Source organism: Hippopotamus amphibius, chromosome 14 (assembly GCF_030028045.1).
Source record: "Hippopotamus amphibius kiboko isolate mHipAmp2 chromosome 14, mHipAmp2.hap2, whole genome shotgun sequence".
NCBI classification, from domain to species: Eukaryota; Metazoa; Chordata; class Mammalia; order Artiodactyla; family Hippopotamidae; genus Hippopotamus; species Hippopotamus amphibius.
The window spans coordinates 26,209,771-26,226,351 of NC_080199.1; the positions used below are offsets into that span (position 1 = coordinate 26,209,771).

At 39.0% G+C, this 16,581-nt stretch overlaps 1 protein-coding gene across 1 annotated transcript; it reads right to left on the bottom strand.

Moving 5' to 3' along the window:
- Positions 1-11,780: 11,780 nt before the first annotated feature.
- On the bottom strand, positions 11,781-13,083 carry LOC130836012 (E3 ubiquitin-protein ligase RNF26-like). The gene is given in 2 exon segments (XM_057707999.1): positions 11,781-12,461; positions 12,463-13,083. Coding segments are annotated over 2 exon segments (1,302 nt in total).
- Between the last annotated feature and the right edge of the window lie 3,498 nt (positions 13,084-16,581).

Here is a 16,581-nt window from a genome sequence, read left to right on the forward strand (position 1 = left end):
TATAAGCATATTAAAATCAAATTTTTTAAAATGTTAAAGTAACTCACACTAATGTAGAATAAAGAAAACAAACATATGAAAACCAGAGATAACAAAAATAAGAAGTAAAATGACAGATTTAGCCATAGCCTATCAATAATTATCCTAAATATGAATGATGTAAACATGCTGTTGAAAGAGTTTGGAAAAGTGGATTAAAAAAGCATGATCCAACTTTATATTATCTATAAAAAATGACTACAAATGTAAAAATTAGATAGGTTGAAAGTAAAAGGTTGGAAAAAGATACGCTTTTCATGTCAATTGATACCATTCAAAATATTAAATATAAAGGAGCTTTCATTCCCAGACTGCAGTAAGAGATGAATTAAAAGCAGAATTTGACCTTAAGCAAATTCAGAGTATGTTTTTATTTGGTCTTATAAGGAAAATTTTGAAAAACAATACTAGAATAATGAGTAACAAAGTTAAAATACCATTTTTGTCTTATTGCTGAGTTGAAATTATGCCAATGGAAAATACTAAACCAGTAATTTAGGCTAAGGAGTCTTGTAGTCTCAATTTATCTCTTCTTTACATCCCTAAGTTACAAGATAATGTATGTATTGGTTCGGGGTAAATGTGCTTTTTATTGCTATTGCAGGATAGTAAGCATTTTTGTTTCAATGATTTTTCTGTCATTATGTGAGAGTGATGGAGTCTGTGACTCATAAAACAGTGTAGATAAAATGTTTTCTTGATACATTAAGTACCTTAGCAAACTCAAAGTTCAGTTTCTTCACATGAGGAGAATAGAGTTTAGTGGTACCTATAATGAACAAAGATCTCCGACAAATGTAATTTGAATCCATGAAGAAGAAGAGCATAGAAGTATCTTTCTCTTGATTATAGTTGTTTGTTTCAGTTCTTACAAAAAGTATTTACTTCTCTGAAAGGGACTAAAAAGTGGTTGATTTTTAATGAATGAAAGTAATAAAATTAATAAAAATAATGCTTTAAAAAATTTTAATGAATGAAAGTAAAAATATTCTTAGAAAAATGATTCAATTTATTTAATCCATTTTATAAGTGGAATTTCACAACCTGAGTAACATAATTTCCCAGTGAAAAACACTATACATATACATATATATACGTATACGTTATATATATATGATATCCCTGAGATATAATTTGCCTACTTAAAGTATGCAATTTTGGTATAGTCACAGATTTGCACAGCTATCACCACAGTAAATTTTAGGACATTATCATCACCCTTCCCCAAATCCCACATATACAATAACAATCTCTTCCCATATACTGATAACCACCTGGTTTTACACAAAATAATAAACTTTGTTTTTATGTATTTGTTGACAATTTACTTATTTGGGATATTTCATATAAATGGAATGGTATGATTGTGGTAATTTGAATCTCCTTGCTTACTTTTTTCTTGGTCTGGATAACTAAAAGTTTGTCATTTTTCCTCCTATTTTTTCATAGAACCAACATTTGGTTTTATTGACTTTATTTTCTGTTATTTAATCTTCTGCACTAATCTTTATTACTTTGTGCCTCTACTTTCCTTCAGTTTATTTTGCTCTACTGTTTCTAGTTGCTTCTGGTGGAAGGATGGTTGTTTATTTTAGATCTTTTCCCCCCAGCTTTATTGAAGTATAATTGACAAAATTGTCTATATTTAGTGTATAAAGTGATGATATATGTATACATTGTGTAAAGATTACTATAATCAGTTAATTAACACACCTATTACCTCACATAGTAGTTTTTTTGTATGTGTATGTATGTTGTGAGAATGCTTAAGATTTATCACTTAGCAAAGTTCAAGTATACAATAGTGTTATTAACTATAATCACCATTTTTCTTCTTTTTTTAAAATATGGGCATTTAAAACCATGTATTTCTTTCTGGACACTTATTTAGTTGTATCTGTTAAGTTTTTGCTATGTCATCTTTTCATTTTTATTCATTTCAAAGTATTTTCTAGGTTCCTCATGATTTCTTTTTTGACCCATTGTTTATTTAGCAGTTCTGTGAATTTCCACTTATCTGTAAAATTCTCATATTTCCTTCTAATATTGAATTCTAATTTCTTTACATTATGATCAGAGAAAATTCTTGAGAGATTCCACTCTTCTTAAATGTACTGAAGCTTATTTTATATCCTAGCATATGGTCTATTCTGAGGAATGTTAAATGTGTAACAGAGACTTGGTATTCTATTGTTGAGTCATGTGTTTTAGACTTGTCTGTGAGTTCTCATTGGTTTTCGTGTTATTTTGATCTTCTATTTTCTTGTCATTCTTTTGCCACGTTTTTGCTCAACTATTACTTTTCAATTGCCAATTTTCCCCTGCATTTCTTTCATTATTTGTTTTCTATATTTGTAGACTATCTTCTTAGGTGTACACGTGTAGCTAACTGTTATATCTTTCTTAGGAACTTACTCTTTTTTATTATGTTTCTTTATCTCCAGAAAATTTTTTGTTTTAAAATCTTTTGGTTTAATATTAATATAGCTACTCCAGCTTTATTATGGTTACTATTTGCATGATATACATTTTCTATTCTTTTACTTTCAAAATATTTGTTTCTTTGAATTTAAAATCTATCTGCAGTAGAGTGACATTGAATATTATCATTGATATAGTTGAATTTATGTCTCTCAATTTACTTATTTTCTATATACTTTGTCTTTTTGTCCTCTATCCACTTGACTACTTCTTCTTTTGAATTGAGTATTTTCTAGTTTAACATTTTAATTCTCTTAAAAAATGTTCACTATATTTCTAAGTTATTTTTTAATTATTGTTCTAGGTCCTGCCAAAGCCTCTTGACTTCACCATAATATACTTCATATGTATACTAACTGTATTCTAGTAGATAGATAAATATTACTAACATTGCTATTTGCTCTGTTCTTCTTTTGAGCATTTAAAAAAATCTAAATATAATACAAATCCACCAAATACATTGCTATAATTATTTACTTTATATAATTTCATGTGTTTTAGCTAAAATAAAAGAAGAAATGAAGATATCTATTTTGTAGAATTTAATATACACATTAACTTTTTTATTTACCATTTCTACTTCTCTACATTTTTTTCCTGTGGATTTGAGTTACTATCTAATATTACTTCCTTACTCCACATCAGCTTTGCTCTCACCTCTCTCCTTTGTGTCTCCTTTTTTGTTGTCAGTGATGTTACATTTCTGTATGTTATAGAATCAAAAATTCAGTTGTAGTAATGTTGTTTATAAAATTGCTTTTTGATTTGGGTAATGGAAGAAAGGAGCAAAAACATGCATTTGTATTCTCTTTTACAATTATAGATTTTTCTTTATGATTGCTTTGTTATGTTTTCAAATTTCTATCTTGAGTCACTTATTTTCAGTTGGAGAACTTATTTTCATATTTCTTGTAAAGCAGGTCTGCTAGCAATAGATAATCTTTTTGTTTACCTTTGAATGTCTTTATCTATTTATCTTTTTTTGTGAAAGCTATATTGTGGGATATAAGATTCTTGGTTGACAGTTTCTTTGTGTTTCTTTTCTTCTTTTAGCACTTTGAATATGTCATCACAGTGCCTTCAGGCCTCAGTTGTTTGTGATAAGAAGTCTTACTAATGTTCCACTGTATGTGATGAGTCACTTCTTCTCTTGGTGCTCTTTCTTCTTTGTCTTTGCCCTTGATAATTTTTAATATATATCATAATATGTCAGGGTGTGGATCTCTTTGCATTTATCTGATTTTTAAATCGCTGAGCTTCTTGGAAGATTAGATTAATGTCATTCATCCAATCTGAGGTCTCTGAAATTTTTAAAATATTTTTTCTGCACTTTTCTCTCTGTCCTCTTCTTTTTTTTTTTTTTTTTTTTTTGCTGTAACAGAACTTTATTCACTGGATCCTGGGCCAGACAGACCCCCTCAGGGAGCTGCATGCCCCTCGGCCCTAGCCCCTTCTGTATTTGGACCCTAGTAAAATGTATAGTCTGCCCATCCCAATGCCAGGGAGAGACAAACAGAAGGGGCATGCCATTTTCCTCTGTGATGTGGGGAGTGAAAGGGACAGGAATAGAAATCTGGCTGTCCCTCCCGAGGTTCCCAGTGGTCTGGGGTGTCAGAGGGTACATGGTCCCAAAGCCAGGTGCAAACACACACACACACACACACACACCCCTGGGGGTTAATTCTTTTTTCTTTTTTTTTTTTTTTTTATTATTTTATTTTATTTTTTTGGGGGGTACACCAGGTTCAATCAACTGTTTTTATACACATATCCCCATATTCCCTCCCTTCCTTGACGCCCCCCCCTCGATCCCCCCCACCCTCCCTGCCCCAGTCCTCTAAGGCATCTTCCATCCTCGAGTTGGACTCCCTTTGTTATACAACAACTTCCCACTGACTATTTTACAGTTGGTAGTATATATATGTCTGTACTACTCTCCCGCTTCTTCTCAGTTTCCCCTTCACCCCCCGCCCCCTCCCATACCTCGAGTTCTCCAGTCCATTCCCTGTATCTGCTTCCCTGTTCTTGTCACTGAGTTCATCAGTACCATTTTTAGATTCCGTATATGTGAGTTAGCATACAATATTTGTCTTTCTCTTTCTGACTTACTTCACTCTGTATGACAGATTGTAGTTCTATCCACCTCATTACATATAGCTCCATCTCATCCCTTTTTATAGCGGAGTAATATTCCATTGTATATATATGCCACATCTTCTGTATCCATTCATTTGTTGATGGGCATTTAGGTTGCTTCCATGTCCTGGCTATTGTAAAGAGTGCTGCAATAAACATTATGGTACAAGTTTCTTTTGGGATTATGGTTTTCTTTGGGTATATGCCCAGGAGTGGGATGACTGGATCATATGGTAGTTCTATTTGTAGTTTTTTAAGGAACCTCCAAATTGTTTTCCATAGTGGCTGTACCAACTTACAGTCCCACCAACAGTGCAGGAGAGTTCCCTTTTCTCCACACCCTCTCCAACATTTGTTGTTTCCAGACTTTGTGATGATGGCCATTCTGATTGGTGTGAGGTGATACCTCATGGTGGCTTTGACTTGCATTTCTCTAATGATGAGTGATGTTGAGCATCTTTTCATGTGTTTGTTGGCCATCTGTATGTCTTCTTTGGAGAAATGTCTATTTAGGTCTTCTGCCCATTTGTGGATTGGGTTATTTGCTTTTTTGGTATGAAGCTGCATGAGCTGCTTGTATATTTTGGAGGTTAATCCTTTGTCCGTTGTTTCATAGGCAATTATTTTTTCCCATTCTGAGGGTTGCCTTTTAGTCTTGTTTATGGTTTCTTTTGCTGTGCAAAAGCTTTTAAGTTTCATGAGGTCCCATTCGTTTATTCTTGATTTTATTTCCATGATTCTAGGAGGTGGGTCAAAAAGGATGTTGCTTTGATAGATGTCAAAGAGTGTTCTGCCTATGTTTTCCTCTAGGAGTTTGATAGTGTCTGGCCTTATATGTAGGTCTTTAATCCATTTGGAGTTTATTTTTGTGTATGGTGTTAGGAAGTGTTCTAATTTCATTCTTTTACATGTTGCTGTCCAATTTTCCCAGCACCACTTATTGAAGAGGCTGTCTTTTTTCCATTGTATACTCGTGCCTCCTTTGTCAAAGATAAGGTGCCCATATGTGTTTGGGCTTACTTCTGAGTTCTCTATTCTGTTCCATTGATCTTCCTTTCTATTTTTGTGCCAGTACCATACTGTCTTGATCACTATGGCCTTGTAGTATAGTTTGAAGTCAGGAAGCCTGATTCCACCAACTCCATTTTTCCTTCTCAAGATTGCTTTGGCTATTCGGGGTCTTTTGCGTTTCCATACAAATCGTAAGATTTCTTGCTCTAGTTCTGTGAAAAATGCCATTGGTAATCTGATCGGGATTGCATTAAATCTGTAAATTGCTTTGGGTAGTACAGACATTTTCACGATGTTGATTCTTCCAATCCAGGAACATGGTATATCCCTCCATCTGTTTATGTCATCTTTGATTTCTTTCATCAATGTCTTAAAGTTTTCTGCATACAGGTCTTTTGCCTCCTTAGGCAGGTTTATTCCTAGGTATTTTATTCTTTTGGTTGCAATGGTGAATGGGAGAGTTTCCTTAATTTCTCTTTCTGCTCTTCCGTTGTTAGTGTATAGGAATGCAAGAGATTTCTGTGCATTAATTTTGTATCCTGCTACTTTACTAAACTCATCAATGAGTGCTAGCAGTTTTCTGGTAGAGTCTTTAGGGTTTTCTATATATAGTATCATGTCATCTGCAAAGAGTGATAATTTTACTTCTTCTTTTCCAATTTGGATTCCTTTAATTTCTTTTTCTTCTCTGATTGCTGTGGCTAACACTTCCAAAACTATGTTGAATAACAGTGGTGAGAGTGGACACCCTTGTCTTGTTCCTGTTCTTAGAGGGAATTCTTCCAGTTTTTCTCCATTGAGAACAATGTTGGCTTTTGGTTTGTCATATATGGCTTTTATGATGTTGAGGTAATTTCCTTCTATGCCCATTTTCTGGAGAGCTTTTATCATAAATGGATGTTGAACTTTGTCAAAAGCTTTTTCTGCATCTATTGAAATGATCATATGGTTTTTATCCTTCAATTTGTTGATATGATGTATCACGTTGATTGATTTGCGTATATTGAAGAATCCTTGCATCCCAGGGATAAACCCCACTTGATCGTGGTGTATGATTTTTTTAATGTGCTGTTGCAGTCTGTTAGCTAGTATTTTGTTGAGGATTTTTGCATCTATATTCATCAGTGATATTGGTCTGTAGTTTTCTTTTTTTGTGACATCTTTGCCTGGTTTTGGTATCAGGGTGATGGTAGCCTCGTAGAATGAGTTTGGGAGTGCTCCGCCTTCTGCAATATTTTGGAAGAGTTTGAGAAGGATAGGTGTTAACTCTTCTCGAAATGTTTGATAGAATTCGCCTGTGAATCCATCTGGTCCTGGGCTTTTGTGTGTTGGGAGATTTTTAATCACTGCCTCAATTTCTGTACTTGTGATTGGTCTGTTCATGGTTTCTATTTCTTCCTGGTTCAGTCTTGGAAGATTGTATTTTTCTAAGAATGTATCCATTTCTTCCAGGTTATCCAATTGATTGGCATATAGTTGCTTGTAGTAGTCTCTCATGATGTTTTGTATTTCTGAGGTGTCCGTTGTGACTTCTCCTTTTTCATTTCTAATTCTGTTGATTTGCATCTTCTCCCTTTTTTTCTTGATGAGTCTGGCTAATGGTTTATCAATTTTGTTAATCTTCTCAAAGAACCAGCTTTTAGTTTTATTTATTTTTCTTATGGTTTCTTTCCTTTCTTTTTCATTTATTTCTGCTCTGATCTTTACGATTTCTTTCCTTCTGCTCACTTTGGGGTTTCTTTGTTCTTCTTTCTCTAGTTGTTTGAGGTGTAAGGTTAGGTTGTTTATTCGATCATTTTCTTGTTTCTTAAGGTAGGACTGTATTGCTATAAACTTCCCTCTTAGAACTGCTTTTGCTGCGTCCCATAGGTTTTGGGTTGTTGTGTTTTCGTTGTCATTTGTTTCTAGATATTTTTTGATTTCCTCTTTGATTTCTGTAGTGATTCCTTGGTTGTTTAATAGTGAATTGTTTAGCCTCCATGTGTTTGTATTTTTTGCAGTTTTTTTCCTGTAATTGATATCTAGTCTCATGGCGTTGTGGTCTGAGAAGATGCTTGATATGATTTCAATTTTCTTGAATTTGCTGAGGTTTGATTTGTGACCCAAGATGTGATCTATCCTGGAAAATGTTCCGTGTGCACTTGAGAAGAAAGTGTAGTCTGTCGTTTTTGGATGGAATGTCCTATAAATATCAATGAAGTCGAGATGGTCTAATGTGTCATTTAAAGCTTGTGTGTCTTTATTTATTTTCTGTTTGGATGATCTGTCCATTGATGTAAGTGGGGTGTTCAAGTCTCCCACTATAATTGTGTTACTGTCGATGTCCCCTTTTATAGCTGTTAGCATTTGCCTTATGTATTGAGGTGCTCCTATGATGGGGGCATAGATATTTACCATTGTGATATGTTCTTCTTGGATGGATCCCTTGATCATTATGTAGTGCCCTTCCTTGTCTCTTTTAATAGTCTTTACTTTCAAGTCTAATTTGTCTGATATGAGTATTGCTACTCCAGCTTTCTTTTGACTTCCATTTGCATGGAATATCTTTTTCCATCCCTTCACTTTCAGTCTATATGTATCCCTTGGTCTGAAGTGGGTTTCTTGTAGGCAGCATATAGAAGGGTCTTGTTTTTGTATCCATTCAGCCAGTCTGTGTCTTTTGGTTGGAGCATTTAATCCATTTACATTTAAAGTGATTATTGACATGTGTGTTCCAATGACCATTTTCTGAATTGTTTTGGGTTTGTATTTGTAGGTGTTTTCCTTTTCTTTTGTTTCCTACTTAGAGAAGTTCCTTTAGCACTTGTTGTAAGGCTGGTTTGGTGGTGCTGAATTCTCTTAACTTTTGCTTGTCTGGAAAGCTTTTGATTTCTCCCTCAAATCTGAATGAGATTCTTGCTGGGTAAAGTATTCTTGGCTGTAGGTTTCTCTCTTTCAGGACTTTCAGTATATCCTGCCATTCCCTTCTGGCCTGCAGAGTTTCTGTAGAAAGGTCAGCTGTTATCCTGATGGGTTTTCCCTTATATGTTGTTTGTTGCTTTTCTCTTGCTGCTTTTAATATTTTTTCTTTGTGTTGAATTGTCGTTAGTTTGATTAATATGTGTCTTGGTGTATTTCTCCTTGGGTTTATTCTGTATGGGACTCTCTGTGCTTCTTGGACTTGGTGAATTATTTCCTTTCCCATGTTGGGGAAGTTTTCCACTAGAACCTCTTCAAATATTTTCACAGACCCTTTCTTGTTTTCTTCTTCTTCTGGGATGCCTATAATTCGAATGTTGGTACGTTTAAGGTTATCACTGAGGTCTCTGAGGCTGTCTTCTAGTCTCTTTATTTTTTTATCTTTTTCCTGCTCTGTGGCATTTATTTCTTCCATTCTATCTTCCAACTCACTTATTCGTTCTTCTGCCTCAGTCATTCTGCTGGTTAGAGCATCTAGAGTATTTTTAATTTCAGTTATTTTGTTATCCATTGCTGTTTGTTTTTCTGAGTTCTTATGAACTGTTTCTTGTACTTTCTCTAATTTGTTATCGAGATTTTGTATCATTTTTACTATCATTACTCTAAATTCTTTTTCAGGCATTTTTCCTATTTCCTCCTCATTTATTTGGTCTTGTGGGGTTTTTTCCTGCTCCTTTGCCTGCATGGTGTTTCTTTGTTTCCTCATGGTTGTCCAAGCTTTTGGGGTTGCTTGTCCTGGTGATAGAGGTGTTTATAGAAGACTGTCCAAGCCTCAGACTAATGTCCAAGTATTGGATTAGACGAAAATTCAGTCTAGGAAACACATACATGTATAAGACACACAATTATTGAATCCGTTAGGACATAAGGCTCTAGAAAGACCTGACAGAACCCCAGTGTGCTATCAGATATTCAGAGAGAAACCCAGCAGGAATTGACAACTGAAACAGAACAAATCAGAGACAAAAGCAAAAGCAAACAAACAACAAATAACACCCTACACATACAAACATCAATCCAGGGAGATTTTGTAAGCATAGAAATGAGCTGGAGTACCACCAGAGAGAATGGAGATTCTCAGAATGTAATTAGACAACTGTACTAAGAACTAAGATAAAGACAAAAGCCTAATATTAATACCAAGGCAGTGCATCATCTGGAGAATAGAGCAAGGAGTCTGAGCAGACTGATAGTGTTGCTTATAAGTATGTTAAGATAAAATACACTTAAAATGGCTGGAAGAAAGGGGAACAGAAGAGCGTAATGTGGTTGGAAATATGCAAAGAAAAAGAAAGGAATAGAAGTGTATAAAAGAAAGGGATGGAAGGAAAGTATGAAAGATATTTTGTCCGTACTACCAAAAACTTAGCTAGATATAGAAGTATTTTAAAAGGCAAAAAAAAAAAAAAAAAAAAAAAAAAAGAGTAAAAAATATCCTTATAAAATTAAATCAAAAAAAAAAAAAAAAAAAAAAAAGAGAAAGGAAAAAAAAAAAAAAAAAAATCCAGAACTGATCCCCGAATGGACCAGTTCAATAGGTATTGATACTACTATTTCTGTTTCCTTAGCGTCTCAGCTGTAAGTGTCCTTTTCCTTGCCTTGGGTTTTTTTTTTTGCGTTATTCTGTGACCAGCAGAGGTTCCTTTATTGTTCGTCTGTAAGCCTCGGTGTGTGGGGAGGGAGAGGGTGCAATAGTGGCTCCTTCTCCTGGGAGGGAGTGAGCAGTGGCGCACTGTTGCTTCAGTCAGGCTTGGAGGTGCCTGTTGCAGAGGGCGCTGGTGGCTCAGGCGTACACAGAAAGTCTTAGAGTTGGGCCTCTCTCGGGGTTTTTTCTTTTTGATGCTGGTTTTTTTTTTTTTTTTTTTTCTTTCTCTCGGCAGCCTCCCTGCTGCTGGCGTTGCAAGGAGTTTTAATCTAGCCCCGCCCGAGTGCCTGAGAGTGCTTGTTATCCCTGAGCGCCTTATGTGGCCCCGCAGGGCGTCTCTCCGCTGCCTGTTGCAGAGGCTATGTTGCAGAAAGAGAGAGAGAGGCTATGCGCGCGGCTCCTCCCCCCAGCCCGGGAGCCTGCAGCCTCCAGCCGCCATCATGGCCGGGCAGCTCTCAGGGATCGGCACTCCTCTCCGCGGACCTCCTCCCTCCTGTCCTCTCGGTCCGTCACCCTACCGGCAACAATGTTTCTCCCCCTGAACCAGCTCTCCGGTTCCCACGCTCCCGCTCCTGGACCCTCCGTTCAGCCGCGGATCGATGTCTCGGTCCGGGAACGCTGAGCTGCGCTGCGGACCCTCCGTATGTTTCTCACTCCCTCCCGTCTGCCACAGCTCCGCCGCTTCACCCTCTTTGAGCCCTCGTAGATGCCTCCCTACCGGCTATGTCAGGTTCTCCGCAGCCCTTTCCGGTGTCCGAGGCCGTCTGCTGGTGTTCGGCTGGTTCTCTGTGGGAATGACTGTGTCCTTCCGTGCATTCCCAATGCATCTGTGGAGAGGGATGCACTCCACGTCTCTCTACTTCGCCGCCATCTTTTTCTCCACCCCTGGGGGTTAATTCTTGATCCCAGCTGTTGGGTCAGCTTAGGAGGGAGCCTCATAAGATCATGACTGGTAGAACTAGCTCTAAGGGCACCTGAGAGATACTACCCCCAAAACCTGCCAGAGCACAGGGGCTCCAGCTGAAAGCAAATGCTCAAAATCATCCCAAGGCCCTCTGAGTTGCCAAAACAACCAAATGACACTGATGTGTGTGGCTGCAGAAGCTGGGGAGGAAGTAGGGAGGCAGCAGGGAGAGAACCTACAAATCCCCAACAGAAAAACCAGAAGCAGAGAGGGGGAGCCCCAGATGCTGACATCTGGGTGGGCCCTGGCAAGCTGGGGGGGAGTCCACAGTGAACAGTCTCAGGGCCTTGCAGAGTGACACAATCACCACCCTCGGCATCACAGGGACCCTTTGGGTAAGGAAAAGCTGTTACCCTGCCCCCACCCAAGTCAGAGTCTTTCAGAGTTTCCCATCTCGATGTTCTGGACGTATGGCTTAGAAGCTCAGCAGGATGGCCTTGGGGGCAGGGGGGCTTCAGGCCGGGACCCAGAGATCAGGCGTGAATGCTGTCCTAGTGCACGTGGCTGCGTGGAGCGTGGAGGGGCGGGCAGGCAGGGAGGGAGTCTTCAGAGGTAGACGTTGAGGGTCTGCAGGATGCCCTGGCGGCACAGTGGGCAGTTGCGGTGGTAGACGGGATGGCGCATCAGGATCTCACTGCAGGCCTGGCACAGGCACAGGTGCCGACAAGGCAGAAGCAGCACCGTCTTGCTCTGGTCCTGGCAGATGACGCATTTCTTCCGCTCCTCTTGCTCCTTCAGCAATTTCCACGGGTCTTGCCCAGCTATAGGCTCCTCCACATTGAGCCTCTCCCGGCCCCGGGCAGCTGTCACTCTGGCCATCCTGACCTCCTCTTCTTCTGCCTCTGATCTGGGCCCAGCTTCAGGAAGAGTGTCCTGTCGCCAGGTCCTGGCTGAGGGCACCCTCCTAGGGCCACCCTGAGGGGCCCCAGGTGCCCCTCCCCGGTTTGGCCAGCTCGCCAGCTGCAGGCTACGGCTCCAGACTCGGCGCCAGGCCTCCAAGCCCAGTGCTTGGCGAGAGAGCCACACAACATCCTCTCTGAGCCGGTGGTAGGATGGCCGGGCATGGAGCTGACTGAGCACCCCGGTGGCCAGCCTCAGGATGATGTCCAGGTGCAACAGAGTCACCGTCACTGCCAGAACGCAAGCCAGCAGCGTCAGGCCGGTGAGATTGACAAGCACAAAGCTGGCCAGGAGGCAGGCAGCGGAGGCCAAGAGCTCCAGTGCTAGTTTGGCAGGGGGTCCAGAGAAGGATGGACATGGCCACAGCACTGCTGGAAATGTGGGCTAGGAAAGCAGCCACTACATCCGTCATCCTCCACAGCGGTCCCATCACTGCATCCCCCAGGGCCAGCACCAGGGAGAGGAGGTTCTGAGTACCAATGAGGCAGATGTTGACCAAGCTATTGATCACGTAGGCCACCAGGCTCATGGTGATGGCACAGATGTCACAGACCTGGCGCAGCAAAGCATGGCCATTGGAGACCATACTGAGGACACCCCGGTGCAGGAACTCCCGGCTCCTAAGCGCCCTGTGGGAGGCTAGATGCCCCAGGAGCTTTAAACTCTCCAGGCCAGAACAGCAGCTGTATAGTATGGTACACAAGGCCTGAAAGCCCCCAAAGGTGAAACAGACCACGGCTTCGATCAAGGCCAGCAGTGAAAGCAAGACTCTGCGGCCCAAGTGCAGAAGACTAGTCAGTACCTTGTGTGGCAGGTTATAGATGAAGGCCAGGATCCAGGCCAGGGAAGCCAGGAGGGAGGACACCAGCAGGAAACTGAGGTCCAACACCAAGGTCAGCACATCCAGCAACAGGCCCACCCCGTTCACTACCAGGTACACAGCCTCCATGGTAGGGCTACGGGGGCTGGTCCAAAAGGAAGTCTGGCTCCCGGTTGAGGGAGGTGTCGGGGTTGTCAGTATTCTGGGGGAGAAGGGGGGTCAGGGGTTAATTTGGAAGTGAGCAGTCTCCAATACAGGGAGCATGTGAGGAAGAATTGGGTTAGAAGGAAGTGGAGTCTGCGGGGAGGGAAAGGGGGCCAGGTGCCGGTCCAGGAGTCTCGGTTTTAAGGCGGGCTATTTTGGAGGAAAGACCTCTAAAGTGGAGGTGAAACCTCCACTTTGAGAAAGGTGGAGGAGAAACCTCAGCTTTGGAGGCCTGGTGGCGCGTGCCACCGCCGGGCAATGGGTCAGACCAATAGGAGACCGGGAACGCAAGGGATCAGGCCGGGTGGAGGCGGCGCAGGCTGGGCGCGGGCTCGCGGTCCAGCTACGCTGGTGCCCCTGTCCCCGCCCGGCCCCCGTCCTCTGGGCTCGCGGTGCTTTGCGCCCAAAGGAGCAGCGGGGAAGGGAGCGAGCCTCAGCAAACCCCAGGCGCGGCCTCCACTCCGCTGGGCGCCGCCATCTTGCGTCTCTGTCCTCTTCTTATGGTACTCACTTTATTCATATGTTGGTGTGATTAACAACATCCTTCTTTTCTATGAAAGTCTGTTCATTTTTGTGATTCTTTTGTCTATTTGTTATTCAGATTGCATAATCATTAACAATCTATCATCAAATTTACAGACTCTTTCTTCTCCTTCAAATCTACTTTTGACACCTTCTAGTAATTTTTCTTTTATTATACTATTAAATGTCACAATATTCATTTTAAAATGAATTTTCTTTATTAATATTTAGTATTTGGTGTTACACTGTCACCATACCTTCCTCTGCTTCTTTATTACATGATTTCCTTTAGTTCTTTGTACATATTTATAATATTTGCCTTCAAGTCATTCTCTTCTTTGTCCTGTATATCAGCCCTGTCAGAGTTTCTTTTGCCTGCCTTTTCTTGTGCATATTCACTTTCCCTTATCTTTGCATGTCGCATAATATTTTTTGTTGTTGTTGAAAACTGGAAAAGTTAGATAACATATCAAATATACACTAATCACCCCTCTTTCTGAGGCTTATTGTTGTTTTATGCTTGTTTGTACCTTAGAGTTTTCTTGGCTTGTCTCTTTTCACATTGAACCACCACCATGTAAGTGAGCTGAGGCAGTGAAAATTGGGGCCTCAATATTTTTGGTCTGCCACATCTTAGGTAAAGCCTCAGCCCTTCAAGTGGAAGCTGGGTAGAAGAAGGAAACCACCAGCACTTTAGCTGCACTTACCTGGGATTAACCTAAGAAACATGTTTAGGGAGTTATAAGAAATCAGGGTGGCAACTCCAGTGTCCATTGAGATACTGTAACCCTTGAGGCAGGGAGAAGAAGCCACATTTTCTTACCCACATTCAGCCTGAGTGAAGTTTCAGTCATACTGATCTGAAAGTAGTGTTGAATTGCAGCCCGAGGGACACAGACTCTCACTGTTCTTATCGAGATTTACTCTATTTGTATTGAGTAAATATTTCTTCCTTTGTTGTATGTGCTTAGGCAAATTTTAAAAGCCTTTAAAAGGTACTTTTTTGGTCTTTTTTTTTTCAATAATTTCCATCAGTTTATATTTGATTTCATTGATTGGGGGTATGTGGAAGTTCTCACAGTGTCATTCAGAAAGTAATCCACAATAGTATATCATTATCTAACTTTTGCTGAAATTATTTAGAAATGTTTGTGAAATAAATAAATTAAAAGTAAAAAACATTAAATTGTTATGAGTTCTGTGCTATTAAAAGGTAATTGTTGATCATTTAAAATAAATATATGTAATGATGCTGTCTTTCACTTTGCATTTCATTTTATAATACAACAAACAAATGTTGTAGTTCACTTAAAATTACCACACCAGCAGTAAATGTTAAAATATATACACCATATAGGACAGAGTTTTTAAAAAAGCCATTCTTACCAAGGCAATTAAATATGAATTACTAAAGATATATTTTGTTACTTTCATTTTTACATAACTTAGAGCCACTTCCTTTCATCAGTTACTGCAGCCTATCAGCAGCTGCTAGAATTCAGTGATTTTCATTAAGTGTAATTGCTTTGAAGTAAAATCTCTAGCCATTGTAATGTAATTCCATGCTAATACACAATGTAAAACTGGTTGATTGGCAAAAAAAAAAAAAGAAAAAAAAAAAATCCCTGCCTTTTGCTGTAATTTGTTTTGAATGTGATATATGATCTTCAGGCAAACATATTTCTGAGAAGCCAAAAAGTTATATAATTGGAATACTGTACAAATGGCTAAACCTCTCATTAAATTTTATTGTGAAAGAGGAAAAAATACTGTTTAGCAGTATCCTGTTTAGCAGGTGATTTATTCTCTTGTTAGGTTAGAGCTCCCCTATGTGGCTATTTGGTTGAGACACACTAAGGACAATTAATCATAAATTAACTTCACAGATATCTTCCAATGAAAATATTTTAAGATAATCATATGTAAATAATTTTAAGATTCATATAAAGTAACATATTTCTTCCTTTGACTAAGACTACCTAAAGGATATTAATGGAATGAAATGTAAAGAATGGAAATAAAATTCAATGTTTGCATGGTATTCATGAATGTAAGCAAATTTCAGTCTAAGTCAACATGCTCATATTCAACAGGCTACTTAAGTTTGAAATACTTTATTTCCAAATAATTGTTAGTGATGTTTATTTTCTATTCATTTATTTAATTTATCAAATTAATACATACTTTTAAAGATATGAGAACATGTGAAAAAGCAGTGTTATCCTCAGTATACTGAAAATTTAATAGGGAATACAATTTATATAAGCAAATGTCAAATAATTCAGCTGTGAACATTTTTTCCTTGTGATGAGAACTCTTAGGATTTAGTCTCTTCACAACTTTCCTATATGACCTATAGCAGTGTTAATTATAATAGTTGTTTTGTACACTACATCTCTAGTATTTATTTATCTTATAAGTGGAAGTTTGTACCTTTTGACTACCTGCATCTTATTCCCCCTCCCCTGTTTCCCAGCTCATAACCACAAATCTGATCTCTTTTCCTATATATTTGTTTAATTATTTTTTGAAGTATAATTGACCTACCACACTGTGTTAGTTCCTGGTGCACAGCATAGTGATCAGATATGTTTATACATTACAAAATGATCACCACAATAAGTCGTTACCATCTGTTATAATACAAAAATATTACATAATTATAGACTACACTCCCCACACTACATTTCATCCCCGTGACATTTATTTTGTAACTGGAAGTATGTCTCTCTTAATCAGAATTATTTTAATGCAATCTTAATTTTTTTCTGCAATTTTGGTGGCAAAGTAAATTTTTGTTCAGTGGTTTAAATTAAAAATATATGTGTGGGGCTTCCTAGGAGGCACAGTGGTTTAAGAATCCTCCTGCCAGTGCAGGGTACATGGGTTCGATCCCTGCTC